Below are 19381 nucleotides of genomic sequence, written 5' to 3' on the forward strand. Positions count from 1 at the left end.
TCTGACATTTTTCAAAATCATGAGTGGGCTGGACAGAATGGTTTGGGTGAAGCTGCTACAGCTTGTAAGAGAAACAACACGAGGCAATAGATTCAAAGTGATGTGAAAATAAAGTAAGGGTGATAGGAGGAAAAACATCCTCACACGGTGTGGCATTAGAATGTGGAATGCAGTGTCAAGAAATGCAGTGGGGCCAAGTTTACTTCAGTCTTTCAAGAGTGAATTTGTATACAGGGATATGGGAAAAAAGCAGCAGATTGGTACGAGATAATAGAGCTAGTGCAGGCACAATGGACCTGAATGGTTTCCATGACTCTACCAATTATGTGATTCTATTAAATTCCTCTAAAACCTTTACAAAGCACTAATTAGATCAAACCTAAAATACTATGAACAGTTTTGGTTCTGTCATCCAACAGAAGATATACTGGCATTGGGGGCAACACCAAAAAGGGTCAGTAAGTTGTTACTGCGTATGGATCTCCGGTTTTCAAAATCATAAGTAGATGGATAAAGTGGTTAGGGAGAAACTGTTCCCCTTCCTAAAAGCAACAAGATCACAAGAGCATATATTTAAAGTGATCTTCATAAGGAACAAATGAGATGTGAGGAACAGCATTTTCCACACAGCATGTCATTAGGATATAAATTGCACTGCCTAGTACAGTGTTGGAGGTAGGTTCAGTTGAGAAATTCAAGGACACTGGACTGCATTTTGGATAAATAATATGCAGGTATATGGGGGAAAAATCATATCAAATTAGATTATGATACTCATTTGAAAAGCCAGTAGGCATGATTGGCCAAATGGCCATCCCCTGTGCCTTAACACACCTGATTTTGCGATTATCCAAATCATCCAATTTAATACTGGAAAGTCACCCTTCAGAATTTTTCAGTTGATGATTCCATATCAAATCACTGATTTTTATTTTCCTTTCACCACCTTAAGCATATACCACTCCTTACTATCCCCACTTTCATTGTGAGGTTTTACCATATTGACTGGACAATCTCCCTGAATTCTCTTCTGCTGTTGGAATACCTGCTACATAGTTCACGTAACTGGGTTTCTTTTTGATTTGATAAGGTCCAAAGAACCTTCCTTTCAGCAGTTCTGGCATTTTATTTCTGCGTAAGCTTTCACTGTTTGAATGACATTGTTATGCTTTTGGGCAACTCACATATTTTAGTTAATTTTTCTCATATATTTGACGCACTGGTCAGAAGTAGTCTCTGAGCTTTGGTTTAGATTAGATTCTCCACAGTATGAAAATGGGCCCTTCGGCCCAGCAAGTACACACCAACCCTCTGAAGAGTTACCCACCCAGACCCATTCTTCTACCCACTATTTACCCCTGACTAATGCACCTAACACTATATGTAAGTAAAAAATGAGGTCTGCAGATGCTGGAGATCACAGCTGCAAATGTGTTGCTGGTCAAAGCACAGCAGGTTAGGCAGCATCTCAGGAATAGAGAATTCGACGTTTCGAGCATAAGCCCTTCATCAGGACACTATATGGGCAATTTAGCTTGGCCAGTTCACCTGATCTGCACATGTTTGGATTGTGGGAGGAAACCAGAGCACCCCTGGGAAACACACACACACACAATGTCCCGAGGCTGGAATTGAACCCGGGTCCCTTGCGCTGTGAGGCAGCAGTGCCCTCAATGCATTTTTTAACTAATTAAGAGCATCCTCTCACCTCATTCTCATACGTTAAATTTAAAGGACTGAATCCTTCGATGTATGGAAGTGTCACTCATGGCAAACAGTTACAAGAGAACTATTTTATCTCCATCATAATGACATTCCCAACACTGGATTCTCATCATGGTTTTAAAGTTTGACATCATCTTTAAAATGGTGTCTCATGTGATTGTTAATGATGAGATGAAGATGTAAATTGTTTATTCCCAAACTATTCATTATTTCTTTGACTGTTTGTGACATACGATCAAATCACTGTTCAAAACTGGAAAATCCATATCTTGAAAGACATTAAAATGGTTTTTCCCACCATCATTTTTTGCTATAATTTTCTTAAAACTCACCTCAGTAAATCTTGCTAGAACATCAGAGTATTTTTAAAAAGTGCTGATTCCTAATTCTGTTTATAAGTGGCGGTCTGACTCTCAATCTATTCAGACCTGACCACTTTTGTTGCCAATAGCTGATATCAGAATTAAAGATGCAGATTTAATTAGCGCATTGCCAATAAAAATGTTTTAGTATTTTAGCCTGTGCCTTCCTAATTCACACACTAGCTATCACTGAAATTTTGTTAGTTTACTCATATGAATTTGTTACAGTACACTGGAATTGCTACCTGATGAACTATTGCTAATCAGCTCATATTTGAGTAGTCTCCATGTCTCCATTTACACTTTGTCTTTTTATACAAACTATCAAGTGTCAATTTTGGTTTAGTTTCCAATTAACTTTTCCAAGTAGGCTTTTTTTTTAAACATCTGTCTTGGCTCAAAATCCATCTTTTGCATTTATATTAAGAATGGTTTTAACATTCTCTTATATCTTCCTTCATTTTACTAAGTTTTCGAATGTAGTGGCACATAACTGAATTTCCGTGTCATTTTTTTTTTCATGTTTTCTACCTATCTAATCCGACAAGTTGAGAATAGTGCATGTGTTTCCACTTGAGTTTAGAAGAGTGAGAAATTATTTGATTGAAGTATGTGTGGAAAAGATGTTTTACGTTGTAATGTTGTTGTATCACTTTAAAAATTAGATGTTTCAGACACAGATGAGAAGTAATTTTTTTCTCTTAGAGGTTCATGCAACTTTGCTACACTGCCTCAGAAGGCAGTGCCATTGAATAATTATGTGTGAAGTACTTTGATTCCCTTGCCTAACAAGCATCTAAACTCATGAGGGGTATGTGGATATGTGGTACATTAACAGATCAGTCATATCTCATTAAATTATAGAGCAGCCTGGAGAAGCTGAATGACTTGCTTCTAATTTATATATTTGTAATCCTACCACTTCTTGAATCTTCAGTGCTTTGTCCTTATCTAAATAAGTCTTAATGGTTACCAGAATATTACTTCGAATTCTTCCACAATCATGATTTTCCCTCGCATTCTCAACATTTTCTCCAGCTCCAGTGATCAAACCACTGATCCCACAATATTTCTTTTTCTCTTGCATAACCTCCAAATATCTGATTAGGTTACTCTCTTTTACTCCTAAACTTTAATTGATGAGCTTCAAGGACAAACTGTTATGTATTGAGTATTTCACTTTTTGATCACTTCATCTTTTGGCCACATCTTTTCAAATGAGGTGAAATACCACCTTCTCTAAATTTAGGCACTAACCAAATTAATTAAAAGTTTTACAAATTAAAAGTTTACAGTGGAATTATAATCACCTTCTGAATTGCTATCTCTTATTCTCCTTTAAACTTTTCTTTCGCAAAGTTACATCGTCCGATTTCTCTGTCTCTGGAGTTCAAGCTTTTACATTTCCATTTATTTTCTTCCACTTCTCTTGCCAAGTCCAGTATTTATTTTCCATTTCTCTTGCTCTTCCAGCTTTCTTTCTTATTCAGACTTTCTTGTTTCTCTTTTTTCTTTTTGCTCCTGTTCAAGATTTTTTCTCATCTGCAACTGAACTGTGTCCAACATGGTATATTCAAGTTTCACTTCTTTAAATCTAAATGCTGGGTAATCATTTTAATCACATCATCCTTACATGCAAAGCACTAACAACAATAGGGCATTCATCCTGATCCTGCTGTACCATTCTATAAGATCATGGCAGATCTGATTGTAACCTCAAGTCCACATTTCTGCTTACTCTGATCACCTTTCAACTCTTTTCTTAATAAGAATCAGTCAACTTCTGCTTTGAAAATATTCAAGGAATCTGCTTCCATTGCCTTTACAGGGAGAGAACCAAAGGCACCCAACACCTGTGAGAACAAAACCTTTTACCTAATCTCTTGTAAATGGGCTATCCCTGATTTTTAAACGGAGACCCCTATTTCTAGACTCTCCCACTCGGGGTAATCTAGTTTCCCTGTTTAGACCCTTTGGGATTTTATGTTTCAGTCAAGTAATCTCCTATTGTCCTAATCTCCAGCAGATACAAGTTTAGCTTGTTCAATCTTTCCTCAAGTCATTCCATGTCAGTGGTAATGAAACTATTGATGAAAGTTATGAAGGAGAGAATTTACCTCCATTTACATTTGATCAGGGATTGTCAGCATAGCTTTGTCAGAGAGACGTCATACTAACAAATCTGGTTGAAGTTTTCAAGTTAATCAAATATGTAGATGAGGATAGTTGAGTTGACCTAATTTCTGCGGATTTCAGCAAGGCCTTTAACAAAGTCCCACATGGAAGACTGATAAAGAAGGTAAGAGATATGGAATCCAAAATTGGCTTAGTGACAGCAGTTAGAAGGTGATGGTAGAAGGCTGGTTTTATAACTGGAGGCGGGAGTACAATAGTGTACCATAAGGATCAGTGCTGTGTCCCTTATTGTTTGTGATACAGCTAAATGATGTGGATGAGAATGTGAGGTGGAGAGGAGATGAGTAAATTTGGGGATAGCATGAAGACTGGCCGGTTGGTTGACAGTGAGGAAAAACATTGAGTTACAGGAGGATATATACAAATCGGTCAAATGTGGAGAAGGAATTTAACTGTGACAAGTGTAGGTTGGTGCTTTTTGGAAGCAATAACAAGACGAGGTAGTGCTCAATGATTGGTAGGCCACTAGGAAGCTCAGAAAAACAGAGGAATTTTGGGATGTTTGTCCAGCAATCCCTTCAGGTGGCAGGGCAGGTTAATAGCTTATTTAAGGCATACAGGACCCTTGCCTGTATTAGTTGAGGCATTGATTATCTGTGATGAAGAGAGGTTGGATAAGTTGGTGTTATTTTCTTTGGAGCAGCGAATTTTGATATGGGATCTGATAGAGGTGTGTAAGATTATGAAGGATATGGACAGAATGAATAGAAAGCAGCTCTTCCCTTTAATTGAAGGATTGGTAACTTTTTTAAAGGTGGAAATTTAAAGGGGAATTGAGAAAAGAATTTTTCATCTAGACTTTGAGGGTCAGGAATGCACTACCTGAGAGGGTAGTTAAATGGGTAACCTCATATATTAAAAATACTTGGATGAGCAGTTGATGTTATAACATTCAAGACTACAAACCTAATGCTAGAAAGTCTAGATTTGGCAGTACAGACTCAATTGGTTGAAGAGCCTCTTGCCCATTGTATGATTCTAAGGTATTGTTCACTCCATGTTAGCAAACGTTTCGTGAATATTAATACCAGCAGATTTACAGACACCCGAGTCAGCTTGCACTGAATAGGTCACCAGTTACCTGATCTACTGCAATTATCATCAGCAGGCAGCTTGTGTTCATTTGTGAGCATTGTGAACAAAACCACTAGTTAAGATTAAATCAAGTCAAATGCTAATTTCAAGACTGGAGTAAATTTGAGAAAGTCAACCTTCAATGCACATAAAGTTTAAAAACTCTAAAATTATCTGCTGTTGAGCTGACCTCCATGCTACTTATTTGATATTTCATCATCTTCATGAAGGCAGTCTTCAGGATAACTTAAGCTTGTCAGCTGATACAACCCTCGTACTCTTTCCTTCTTTGAGTTGGACCTCACGTCCTAACTGTGACCAAACTTTTGATTATTTGTCCAAACATGACTTTCTTTGGTAACACTCCTATAACGTGACTTAGTTAAAAACATACCAAGTTAAAGATTAACTGTTCCTCTCATCATGGAGTAGATATTTTAGATTTCCACTGTTTCTAGTTAATCAGATTACCATTTAATTCACTTCTATATCTATATGAATGCTCACCTTGGAAAAGTTCCATTTGTCTTTTTCATCTTATTCACCTTCATTTCCTTTCATTCACTCTCACTCTCCAGTGTTTGCTCCAATCTCTCTTGCTCTTTAACCACCTCTTGACCTTGCCCTCTGTTCTTGCTTCTCCCACGTATTTCTATAATATAAATCCACCACTTTTTCAACCTTTTCTTCAGCTTTGAAGAAATATTATGTTGGATTAGAAATATTAACTGTTTCGGTCTACACGAATACTATCAGTCATGAGTTTCTCCAGTGTTTTCTATTTTTATTTCAGATTTTCAGCAATGGTAGTACTTTGCTTTTATCTTTTACTAAATTTTATTTTGTTTAATTGAGATATGAGCATCACTACTACTAATTGCCATCACCAAAATGGAGCTAACTACTGAAAGCCTTGATCTTTTAAAAAAAGGCCTTCAGTCGGTGATTTGGAGCAATCTTCGTGCAGTTCAACCCATTTCAGTTTATTGCCACATAATTTCATCCATAAAACAGCATCTTTGCTTTAGAACTGTCAGGAGTTTTTTGCTGTTTGCAGTGTCATATTTTATCTTGGCAACAGGAAACACTATATATAGTATATGAAATAACCTCGACCTGGGGGAAAAATGAGTTTCGACGTCTGGTTTGGTTGAAACTTTGGTGTTTCCTTCCAGATTTCTGTAACTGATGTCTTGAATTAATGTCTTAAGAATTTTTACAAGATCCAGTTCCTTGACTATAAGACAGACACAGGTTTGTGACTGAATATCAACTGCAGTTCCTGTGGAATTTCAATTGTAACGTAGGGAAATTATATCCTCTTGAAAAAATATTTGTATTCACAACGTTATGTGGTCACTTGTATGTTTAAATGTTTATATATTTTGCGCCTTTGGGATTAGTTTCTTCTGAACCATGCTGGGAACAGTGTCTTATGAATTATATAACTAAGATAATAGATCAGGTTGTAAATTGAATAGGGGTGGAAGAGATCATGTGAGAAGTATTGTGGTAAATCAAAGGAAAACTATGTAGAAGAACAGTGTGGTAATTTAGGCAGTGGTTACCAGAGTGTGACACGAGTGTGTAAACATAAGGCACATCAGTAGAAAGGATCAGACTAGAGACAGTAGAAAGACAGAATTAATGTATGTATCTGAATGCATGCCACATTTGTGACAGAGTGGATGGATTGTTAGCACAGATGTAAATAAATAAGTATAATCCTAATAGATATTACTGAGACACGGTTGCAAGTTGACCACGACTGGAACCTAAATATGGAGTAATATTTGATATACCGAAAAAACAGGAAGCTAGCAAAACACATTTGGGTAGCTCTGTCATAGAGCATCTAATACTGAGTTACATCATGTGATCAAGCAGAGTCATTAAGGTAATCAAGGTGGTGGTAGAGGGTTGCTTTACAGACGAGAGGCCTAGAAAATTTTCTTCTATGCATTTAACAATTTCTCTCCATTCAAGCCCTTAACATTGTGGCAGATCCAGTCTATGTTTGGAAAGTTAAAATCCCCTACTATTACAAATCTATTATTCTTACAGATAGCAGATCCCTCTACAAATTTACTTCTCAATTTCCTGCTTAGGGGACCTATTTTACAATCCCAATAAGGTGATCATCCCTTCCTTTATTTCTCCGTTCCACCCATATAACTTCAAAACACCACTCCTCCTCCTCCTCTCTTACCCCCTTTTCCATCCTTCCTGTAGCATCTATGCCCTGGAACATTGAGCTGCCAGTCCTGCCCTTCCTTGTGGTATGTTTCTGTTGTAACTATGCTATCCCAATCCTAATAATCTCATGTGAATTGCATGTTATTATCCTTTTTTGATATACTCATGATTTTGATAAACTGGAAGGAGCAGTCAAATTTCCTCAGTTATAGAAATAGAATTAATGCTTGTCTTCCTGTTTTTACTGTGACTTAAGTAAACTATAGAACACTCAGTGGATTTGACTAGGTTCTGCTCGTTCCAGGATTGAGGCTGTTGCATTATTTAGACTTTTGAAAAAAAAAGTCCTGCCAGAGCGTTTAATTCAGTGCAGATCTATATGAAAGAACCTGTTTTGTGTTTTCTATTGAACTAAGATTATATAATGTCGGTTGGTGTCTGAGAATGACCTGGTATTGTGACACTTCTTATGGAAATATTTGAATCGCACTGGTTCTACTATCTCAATAATTAATTTATTTTAAATCCTCCAAAAAATCCAGTACTTAAATTAAAGTAATATATACTCAGGCAACATCAAGATTTATGTCTAGTATAGAATTATTTACTAATTTTCCAGAAATATATTTTCTAGAATCTATTCAAATTAGATGTTTCGTACTTTGAAAAAAATTAGTTTTTAAATTGCTCTTGTCTAGGCTGAGTCTGAATTACAGAGGGTCACAATGGATGCGACTCGAATTTCCCGACAGCTGGAAGAAACCATTGATGATTTTCAAGAAGAGAAAATTAGGGATATTAAGGTAAACAGCATGCAAAAACAATTCTTCTTCTTTTGTTCAAACAAAAAATATTTAGATAGTATCTTAAAAGGGAAATTCTGGAATCGTATTTGCAAGATGGGGACAAATTTGTTGGGGTGGGGTTTGGGGTGGTAGTAACTTTCCAAGAATATAGGAACATAGGAATCGGAAGCAGGAGTAGGCAATTCACATCCTTTAAACCCGCACCGCCATTTAATATGATCATTGCTGACCTTATCCTGGTGACAACTCCTCTTTTGTGCCTGGTCCTCATAGCCCTTTATCCTGCTCTTCATGAGAAACCTATTTATTTCTTTCTTGAATCTGTTAATGGATTGAACCTCCACTGCATTGTGGGTAGTGACTTCCACAGATTCATGACCTGCAGAGAAGTTTCTCCTTATCTCCATTTTGAACCTACCTCCCATCACTCTAAATCTGTGATGTCTTGTTTGAGACTGTCCTACACGGAGAAATGTCTGTTCAACACCCACCTTATCAATCCCCTTTAGCATTTTGTACATGTTGGTCAGATTTTCATACCATACCCTCATTCTTCTGAACTCCATCAAATATAAGCCCAACTGCTCTTCGTCCAGTAGCCCTTTCATCCCTGGAATCAATCTGGTGAACCTTCTCTGAACCACCTCCAGGGTCACCTCATCCTTTCTCAAGTAAAGAAACCAAAACTGGATATACTACTCCAAGTGTGGTCTCACCAACACCTTATATAATTGCAACAACACTCCTTTACTTTAATCCAGACCTTTTGCAATAAATGCCAAGATTCCTTTTGCCTTTTTTTGTGATTTTGGGGAGTCTGAAATATTCCACGCTTCTACATTTTAAAAAAAAAGATGCATTCTAAAGCGGCTAGGAAAACGCCTTGAAGGTGTTAGGTCTGATAGTTAAATGTGTTAAATTTTAAATGAGTGGCAATTTGACTTTGTTATTCTGGCTTTAACAGCTTGGTTTTCATAAAATGTGAATGTTGTGTAGTTTTGTTAGTATGATGGGCCATCACTTTGAACTCAATCACCTGGCAATGATATCATGGGCCATTTTGAGCAGGAAACAACTTAGTCCAACCTTGCCGCTTAGGCTGTAAACATGTCCATAATAAAGCTCCTGCTGTTTAACATTTCGGCCTCCTCAGAACTTAGAACAGAAAGAAAACTAAACTAGGATGAAATTTTGGAAAAAGAAAATTGTGTTTCTCACTGCAGGTATTGGAGATGCTTCGATAAAACAAAGAAATCAAAAGACACCATTACTGCACTGAAGTAGATAGTGAGGAAAGGAGAAGAAAATAATTTATCTAGGGAAGAGGTGAACAGTGTAGAAAAATCTTGCTACGTGCTCCACCCTGATGGACCAGTTTCCCTACACAGAGGGGAATGTCTTGAGCTGGGTTATAAACTCAGGCAGCCTCAGAGATACCTTGTTTTAAACAGAAAGAGATGAAGTGATAAATGTTTTCTTGGTACATAATATTAAGCAGGCCATTCCCATTTATAAAAGAAAGGAGGAAAATGTTGGTGCCAAGGGACCATATGATGAAAACTCGAGGAGCTGGAACTCCCACACAGATTCCTTTGTTCAAGCTAACAAAACTGAAGGAGATATTGTCATCCCTATGTTCATGAGTACTGGTGGGGAGGGACTCTTTTAACCTCCTAAGGCGTCTGGGACAGGCAGAGAAACTGAGTTCTGAAACTTATGGAAAAAAAGTAAGAAGCTAGCAGCATTATTTTTCACCAAACCATTGGTGATTATTGAAAGGTTCAGATTCCATACACCCACAAGCAGCATGATGGTGAAAACATCAGTTCGTAACAATTCTAAACAAATTAGCAGAAATTTGCAAAGATGACTTAAATGATGCTTTCAGAAACAGACATGGTGTATTTAAAGATGTGAAGCAAACCAAAAGAGATTACTGATGCAAAGGAACCTAGACCTAAGGAAAGCACTGGACATAGTCTTAATGGAACTGACAGCCAAGGAAGCTCAACAGGTAAGCTTCAGCATGAGAGTTCACAAAATAGTGGCTGAGAGATGAGTACCAATGCAGACTCAGAACTACTATCAGTATGGAAAACAGGTCACACAGCAGCAAATTGCTGATTGCAAATTGCAGAAACTGTAGCAAAAAGCATATTGAACATATGTAGTTGAGAAAGAAATGTGAACAAGATACAATAAAAATATAGAAACATAAGTCAGAAGAAAATCTATACATTACAAAGGGGGTATGAAAAAAGCCTGAACTCTTGAGTTTAACATGTGTTATTAAATGTAGTGGCTATTGCTAGCACCATTAACTGATCCTGGGCCACTCCCTTACTGAATGGCAAACCAGTAAGAATGGAAGTAGATAAGGGATTTCATTGATATCTGGAAGTGTGTATTAGAAGCAACTGAGTCACAATATGCTGCAACACTCAAATTTATACCTGTTCTAAGAACAAAAAAAGGCAAAGTGATTCCTTTAAAAGGTTGTATCAATTATGAATGTCTGTACAAGGACAAATCGTATGAGTAATGTCAAAGGAAACTTTCCAGCTTTATTGGGAAGAACATGTTTGAAAAAAATCAAACTCGACTGTCGTCATCTGAAGTAATTTGCCTGTCCAGTTCTGAGACTGATCTATGACAGATTCTAAAGAAACATGGCATTGTTTTCACTGGGGCTCTGGAAAGAATGGAAAATTGAAAATCGAGCAAAATGTTGCAAGGCCAGGTCTGCGTCTTATGCAATCATACCAAAAGCCAAAGCAGAATCAGAGATGGTAGTCGAGACTGAAGTCCTTGAACCCACAAATATGAGTGATTCATATGTCATTCATATCAATGATGAAGAAGGATGGATCGGTGTACATCTATAATGATATTAAGATCATTATTAATCTAGTGCTATGTGCTAAGCAGTATGTTCACCTTTAATTGATGACAGAAGTGCTGGCCTAGTTAGAGGTCAGCTTAGCAGTAGCTTAGATTACTTAGTGTGGGAATAGGCCCTTCGGCCCAACAAGTCCACACCGACGCGCAACCCACCCAGACCCATTTCCCTACATTTTACCTCTGCCCCTTACGCTATGGGCAATTTAGCATGGTCAATTCAGCTAGCCTGCACATTTTTGGACTGTGGGAGGAAACCCACGCAGACACGGGGAGAATGTGCAAACTCCACACAGTCAGTCGCCTGAGGAATTGAACCCAGGTCTCTGGCACTGTGAGGCAGTAGTGCTAACCACTGTGCCGCCCATAAAACTGTACTTAGTCAAGTCTAAGTCATAGAAGTACTTGACAATTGTAACCCATTAAGGACTGTTCAAATTGAAGAGACTTCCATTTGCAATCATGTCTGCACATGCAGTACTTCAATGTGCCATGAATCAGATTTTAAGTTGATTGGAAAGAGTCCAGTGTTACCTGGACAATATTTTAGTCATGGGGAAATGAAAAAGAGCATCTGCACAATTTAAATGCAATCTGCAGAGATCTGAATTAGCAAAGACAAATGTGAATTTTAAAAAAAATCTTCCATCAAATATTTAGGCTGTGTCATTGATGCAAAGGAACTAGACCCATCATCTTCAAAGCGAAAGTTACAGGTGAAGCAATGATTACTTTGTGATTGCTAAGTTACTAAGTTCCAAAACCTTGCAACTATTCTCAAGCAGTTGCACAAGTTACTACACCAAAATAAAGATTTGGAAATGGGAAGATCAATATGAAACACAACACAAATAAGCTTTATTAAAGTCAGAACCCCTTTAGAAATGGAAGTGGCATGTGATGCATCACCCTATGGAGAGGAAGTAGTCATTTCTTACAAAACACTCAATGGTGACGAGAAGCCAATAACATTTGCATCAGGATTATTAAAACAAAAATGAACAATGCGCAAATAGAGAAAAAAAGCTCTTGAAATTTTTTTTTGCATTTCACCAATATCTGTATGGCCAAGAACTTACCACAATAATAATTGGGCTTCATACAGAGATATCTTATGTAACAGTCAGTCGCCTGAGGAATTGAACCCAGGTCTCTGGCACTGTGAGGCAGTGCAGAGATGGGCATTGTTGCTATAGCTCATAGCTACAATTAAGTATCATCAGTTCAACTTACATAGGAATATTTATGGACTCTTTATAGTCAACTCATTTGGGAAAGGTAATCTAGAGAGTCTGTATGTAAACATTTTCTACTTCAGACAAGTAGAGAATAAGTAGTTCCTGGTGAAGGGCTCTTCCCTGAAATGTTGATTCTCCTGCTCTCGGATGCTGCCTGACCTACTTTGCTTTTCCAGCATTTTACACTCGAGTCTGATCTCCAGCATCTATAGTCCTCACTTTTTCCAAATAGCAAACACTCTGGTAATGGCAGGACAAGGCCAGAAGTACACAAGAAATGATCCACTACTAATAAAAGTGAAGGATATACTACTTCCAGGCAAGATCACAAAACAGCTATTCAAGAACTGAAGCCACAGGAAGCTAAAACTATTCATACAAACAGGACATCTCCCATGGGGAGTGATGATCATCATACTGTGTCAGCTGTATGTCAAATCATCTGTGCAAAAGTCACTGCGGCACTGTCAGAATGAAGGAGATCGTTAGAAGCTATTTTTGGTTGCCAGGGAAGGTGGGAACTTTGTAGCTTGTGCAAGAGTTTGTAACTTACCTCCATTAGTGCTATTACACCCATGGGAATGACCAGAAATACCATGACAAAGAATCCACATTAACTATGCTCGACCTTTTGAGGGGAAAGTGTTTTTCGTTCACGTTTTGGTGCACGTTCTAAATGTCCTAAAGTTGCCATCATAAATGTAGCATCTTCAGAGAAAATCATTTGCAGCCTTGGAAGAAATCTTGGCAGGGTTTGATTATCTGACTATTTGGTTATATCACAAGAGTTTACAGAGTATACAAAGCTGAATAAAACTTGACACATCTATTCATCTCTTTATCACACAATCACAAATGTTTGTTCTGATGGTGCAACATTCCTGAAGGACAATTCGAGGACATGGATCACTATCCAAAAGATTGATCCAAAAGATCCAAAATGTATTAGAACACAACCCACTCAACACCTCTTTCTCTGACACTATCTTGGTAAAGTGTCGATTACACATGCCATTTTATTTACTGAAACTACTCATTACAAAATACTTTTTGACAGGAAACAGCACCTTTCTCAATGAGAGAACAACACCAGATGTTGCATTTTCAAGAAGGTCAAGAAGTGTTAGTGAGGAGTTACACCACTGGCACTCAGTGGCTATCAACTTCATTGTAGCACAGACAGGATTGGTCTCCTACACCGTACAAACAAGAGATGATGCAGTGTGGAGAAGACATGAAGATCAACTCTTGACAACAGAATGAATGTACAAGGGACAACATTAATTGAAAATCCACAAATAACTGTGCCAAATAGAGACTTGAGGACAGAATAGTAACTGGAGTATCTGAGGGAGACAGTACCTTAGCGAAGAATACCATGACCTTATGTGAGCTTTCGAATGTTTAGTTACCTCAAATGATAGATGCTGTTCCTAGTACAAGAACAGGTCAGTCGCTAGAATTTCTGTGGTGAATTACCTCATCTCCTGTATCCCTAGTTCCTCTTCACAATCTACAGGACACCAGGCAGAAGGTGCCACTGACTGGTGAAACTAGGACAAGAGCGCATAGCCTCAAAATTAGAGGGAGCAGATTTAGGACTGAATTGAAAAGGCAATTCTTCAGAGGGTTGTAAATCTATGGAAGCCCCTGCCCGGTGAAGTAATTGAGGCTTCCATGTAAATTCTTTTAAAGCTAAGATTTTTTTTTGAAAAATGAAGAAATTAAGGGTTCTGGTGGGAGGGCGGGGAAGTGGAGCTGAGGCCATGATCTTATTGAATCATGGCCTACTCCTGCTTCCTATGCGGGAGTGTGATAGAATACTCATCCTTGTCTGGATGAGTGCAGCTATAAGAATATCAGATGCATAGGAACACCACCATCGCAAAGTTCCTTTTCATGTATGCACCATCCTGATTAGGAACAATATTGTTGTCAATATCCTGAAACACTCTCCCAAACAGGACTGCAGATGTCCCTACATGCTAAGGACTAATCTGGTTCATTAAAGTGCAATCACCAGTTAGCATTCTCACTTCTGACCTTCTGATGGAAGGAAGGTGATTGATGAAGCATCTGAAGATGTTTTTTCCTATGATTGAAGAACTTCTGCAGAGATGTCCTAGGGCTAAGAAACTGACCTCCAACAACAACAGCCATCTTCCATTGTGCTGACTTGTGGGGAGCTTCTACAACTCCTCCCCCCGCCCAACCCAATACTCACTGACTCCAGTTTTGCCAGAATCCTTAATACTATATTCAGTCAAATGCTGACTTGACGTCAAGCCGAATGCTCTCCCTTCACGTTTGACATTCAGCTCTTTGGACCATCTTTATATAAGAACTAGGATCTGGAATAGGCAACTCAGCTCCTTGAACCTACTCTGCTGTTTAATATGATCATGGTTGTTCTCATCTTGGCCCTAACTCCACAATTCCTGCCAGTTCTCCATAATCATTCAACTCATGATTAATTGAAAATCTATCTATCTGCTTAAATTTACTCAGTGTCCCGGTGTCTGCGGTACTAACTGATAGATTTGTGACTCTTCTTGAAAAGAAATTTCTCATCTCTGTTTTCAATTTGCTATCCATTAACTTAAAACTATGATCTCATTCCAAATTGTCTCGTCAGGCACCATCTTTCTAAGAGTGGTGCTGGAAAAGCACAGCAGATCAGGCAGCAGCCAAGGAGCAGGAAAATCGATGTTTCAGGCAAAAGCCCTTCATCAAGAATAGAGGCAGGGTGCATGCACAGTAGAGAGATAAATGAGAGGGGTGTGGGGGTGGGGATGGAGGTGATAGGTCAGAGAGGAGGGTAGAGTGGATAGGTGGAAAGGAAGATAGGCAGGTAGGACAGATCATGAGGGCGGTGCTGAGCTGGAAGGCTGGAGCTGGGGTGAGGTGGGGCAAGGGGAAATGAGGAAACTGGTGAAATCCACATTGATGCCATGGGGTTGAAGTGTTCCGAGTCGGAAGATGAGGCGTTCTTCTTCCAGGCGTCGGGTGGTGAGGGAGCGGCGGTGGAAGAGGCCCAGGACCTGCATGTCCTTGGCAGAGTGGGAGGAGGAGTTGAAATGTTGGGCCACAGAGCGGTAGGGTTGATTGATGCGGGTGTCCGGAGATGTTCCCTAAAGCGCTCTGCTAGGAGGCGTGCAGGTTCCCCAGTGTTGAGGAGACCGCATCGGGAGCAATGGATACAATAAATGATATTGGTGGATGTGCAGTGAAACTTTGATGGAGGTGGAAGGCTCCTTTCACCTCCATCCTCACCCCCATTCACCTATTGTACTCTATGCTACTTTCTCCCCACCCCCACCCCCCTCTCATTTATCTCTCCACCCTGCAGGCACCCTGCCTCTATTCCTGATGAAGGGCTTTTGCCTGAAATGTCGATTTTCCTGCTCCTCAGATTCTGCCTGACCTGCTGTGCTTTTCCAGCACCACTCTAAACCAGACTCTGGTTTCCAGCATCTGCAGTCCTTGTTTTTACCAATCTTTCTAAGTGTTCTTTGTCAATTTCCTTGAACATTTTATGTACCTCAATTTGATCTTCCCTCATTCTTCTGAACTCGAGAGTATTTGTCTAAAATGTTCAATCTCTCTTCATGAAACAAACCCCTCATCTCTGAATCAATCTAATGAACCCATTCGTCCTCAAGTAAAGGTGTAAAATTGTACTCCAGTATAATCTCACTTGTACAGTGCAACACTTCCTTTTTTTGGCAATAAATGCTAAAATTCCATTTGCTTTCTTTATTTCTTGCTGTACCTGCCCACTAGATTGCTACGATTTGGCATGAGGCCATCCAGATCCTTCTGTATTGAAGCACTCTGAAGATTCTCTCCCAAAGTTATCTTTTTATTCTTCTGACCAAAATGAATAACCTCATACTTAACATCATTAAGCTATGTTTGCTAAGTGTTGCCTTTTTCATCTAACCTATCCATATCCATTCGTAACTTTTTCTTTTTTATATATAAATTCTTAGAGTTGCATAGAATGGAAACAGAGCCATAGGTCCAAGTCATCCATATCCTAAATTAATCTAGTTCCATTTGCCAGCATTTGCCCAGTATCCCTCTTATTTCTTCATTGTAACTTACTTTCCCACTTATTTTAGTATCCCCTGCAAATTTGGCTATAGTACTTTGAATGTCCACGTCCAAGTCATTAATATAGGTTGTCAGTATTTGGGACCTAAGTTCCAAGCCCTGTGACACCCCACAAGCTACATCTTGCCAACCAGGAAAAGACCCACTTATCCAACTCTCAGCTTTCTGTTGGTTAGATAATCCTCTATCCAAACTAATAAATTACCCCCAACTCAAGACAAAGGCTCTTAAGCAGCTCACAGCCATATTCTCCAGGACAGTTAGGAACAGGTAATAACTTCTGGCCGAGGTAGGATGAGTGTGTCACTTGCTTATGATCAAATAATATATAAAAAAGATTCTCTTTTATATTGGAAGATTTTCAGTGGTTCATTTGGGTTGTACTTTAGAATGCTGAGGAGTATTTTTCACTCCAGACTAATTAATGGTAAAGGCGCTATTTGCGGAATTGTTGATTCCTCTTTTGAATTGCCAGCATTTTGTTGACCAAGTAGTTAGGTTACGTTGATTTTACGGATCTTGCTCTTAAATTAAAAGAAAGGGTTGGACAGGTTCAAATCCAAATTCTCAGGGAAGTCTTTCTTCACTGACTATGCGTAGATTTATGTTGGTTTTCTGAGCTTGGGCTACACCGTGACCATTACCTGTGTGGAGTTCTTCAGTGATCTTGAAGAACAATGCAAGGACCATGTGGGTAACTAACTGTCCAGCACACACCATCTGTCCCTGGAGAATTGATGGAATGTACATGGTGCCAAGAGAGTGAATTTTTTCTATACACAGTCACTTGCAGTATTATGTCTTGACTGTGGGGATGTAGATATGTAGTGAAAACAGATTTATGAAGAAATGTGCCTGGGCATAAGAGAACAGAAATGTATCACGTGCTATTTAGGACACTATATAGCTAGGAAATGAACTCCACACACATGAATTTTGTTTAATATAAATGTAATCTTACTAACTATTCATTTTATAAAATGTATAATGGTATTTTGCAACTTGATTCAGGTGTAATTGAATGCTATTTTACAATGCAGGGATACTTAACATTTCTAACAATGATTTGAAGTACTACACAATACTTTCTATTGATGAATTAATACATGAAATTCTTTACTTTTTACTTCAAATAGAAAATTTTTGGGGACTTCATCACAATTCAAATGGCGTTCCATGCAAAAGCTTTAGAGGTTTATAGCAAAGCGTATCAGCATATACAGAATATCGATGAAGAGGCAGATATGGAGGTAAGTTGTATTTTAAGATTTTTAAGGCTCATGTGAAGACAATATTCAACATATGCTTTTACTTTTAATAATACTGGCCTTTATATCTCAATGACCAGAGAGTTATTGGAGCAGCATAGACTGGAATTGCTCACCAGGAATGTGTTGAATTCCTGATCCTGTGGAAATTGTGTGGAACGTTGAAACTTTTGATGCACATTTCCCCACCATATATAATCCTCCAGAAAACCTCTTGAAGTTGAGGACTTTAGAGGGTTCTGACTCAGTTAAGCTTAATATGATCATATGAATTAGGAGCATATATCTCTTGAACCTGTTCTACCAATCATTAAGTTCATTAGCTGTGTTTTGAATACCCCATTTCCATTTACCTTGACAGTCCTTAGATTCTTATTAGGCAGCAGACTCAATCTACCTTTTTCTTAATCTATTCAATGATCCCATCTCACCTTGTCTTCTAAGATAGAGTTTGAAAGTCACACAACCTTCAAAGAGAAAACATTTGTCCTCGTCTGTCCTGACAGGGCATCTCCTAGTTTTTACACATTGCCTGTCCTAGTTCTGGACTCACCCCATAAGAGAAAATATTCTTTTCACATCAATCTTGGCAAGACCATTCAAGATCTTATACAGGTCAGTTAAGTCATCCCACACTCTTCGAAAGTGCAGAGGAAACAGGGCCAGCCTGTCCAATCTACCTTTGCAAAACAACCCATTTCAGTCCAGGTATCAAGTTAGTGAACCACCTGTAGTGTACTTACACTTTATAATTAGAATCCCTACAGCTTGGAAACAGGCCATTTGGCCCAACAAGTCCACACTGACCCTTCGAAGAGTAAGTCTGCAGATCCATTCCCTTATCCTATTACTCAACATTTATCCCTAACTAATGCACCTAACCTACATATGAGTGTAGTTGCATCCTTCCTTTAAATGAGGAGATTAAAACTGCACATAGGGTTTGAAATGTGGTCTTACCAATGCCCTGTATAAATCCTTACTTTTATGTTCATTTCAACTCATAGTAAAGACTATATCACATTAGCCTTCATGATTACATGCTGTAACTGCATACAAACATCTTATGATTCATGCACTTGAATACCTAAATACCTTTGCACTTCAGAATTCTGCAGTCATTTTCTGGTTAAGTGATAGTCTGCTTTGTTTCTATTCTTCCTGCCAAAATAAACTTCTCATTTTTCCACATTATTCTCCATCTGCCATCCCTAACTGTCTCAGGCAACATTTCTGTATCCATCTTCAAATATCTTATGTCTTTAAAATTGAAGCAAGAGCAGGCTATTTGGCACTTCAACCTTGCCATCAAACATGGCTAATCTGCCCCAGGCCTCAACTCCTCTTTTGTAACAGCTCATCATAGCTCTCTACTGCTCAATATTTCAAAAGTCTATCTATCTCCTTTTTAAATATTTGAAGTGATTTAGTCTCTACAAATCTCTGGTATAGAGAATTCTGAACATGCAGTACCTTGTGGGTGAAGAAATTCCTTCAGTTCT

At 38.6% G+C, this 19381-nt stretch overlaps 2 protein-coding genes across 3 annotated transcripts in view; one reads left to right on the plus strand and one right to left on the minus strand.

Moving 5' to 3' along the window:
* Positions 1-19381, minus strand: part of LOC132815021 (RNA-binding protein 12-like) — a 129019-nt gene that overhangs the window by 63935 nt on the left and 45703 nt on the right. The window lies entirely within an intron of this gene.
* cibar1 (CBY1 interacting BAR domain containing 1) overlaps positions 1-19381 on the plus strand; it is a 66635-nt gene that overhangs the window by 30348 nt on the left and 16906 nt on the right. The window contains exons 5-7 of the mRNA XM_060824422.1: positions 6606-6611; positions 8252-8356; positions 17748-17861. Coding sequence (XP_060680405.1) covers positions 6606-6611; positions 8252-8356; positions 17748-17861 — 225 coding nt within the window. The remainder of the gene's footprint in view (positions 1-6605; positions 6612-8251; positions 8357-17747; positions 17862-19381) is intronic.

The sequence above is a fragment of the Hemiscyllium ocellatum genome, chromosome 4, assembly GCF_020745735.1.
Source record: "Hemiscyllium ocellatum isolate sHemOce1 chromosome 4, sHemOce1.pat.X.cur, whole genome shotgun sequence".
NCBI lineage: Eukaryota > Metazoa > Chordata > Chondrichthyes > Orectolobiformes > Hemiscylliidae > Hemiscyllium > Hemiscyllium ocellatum.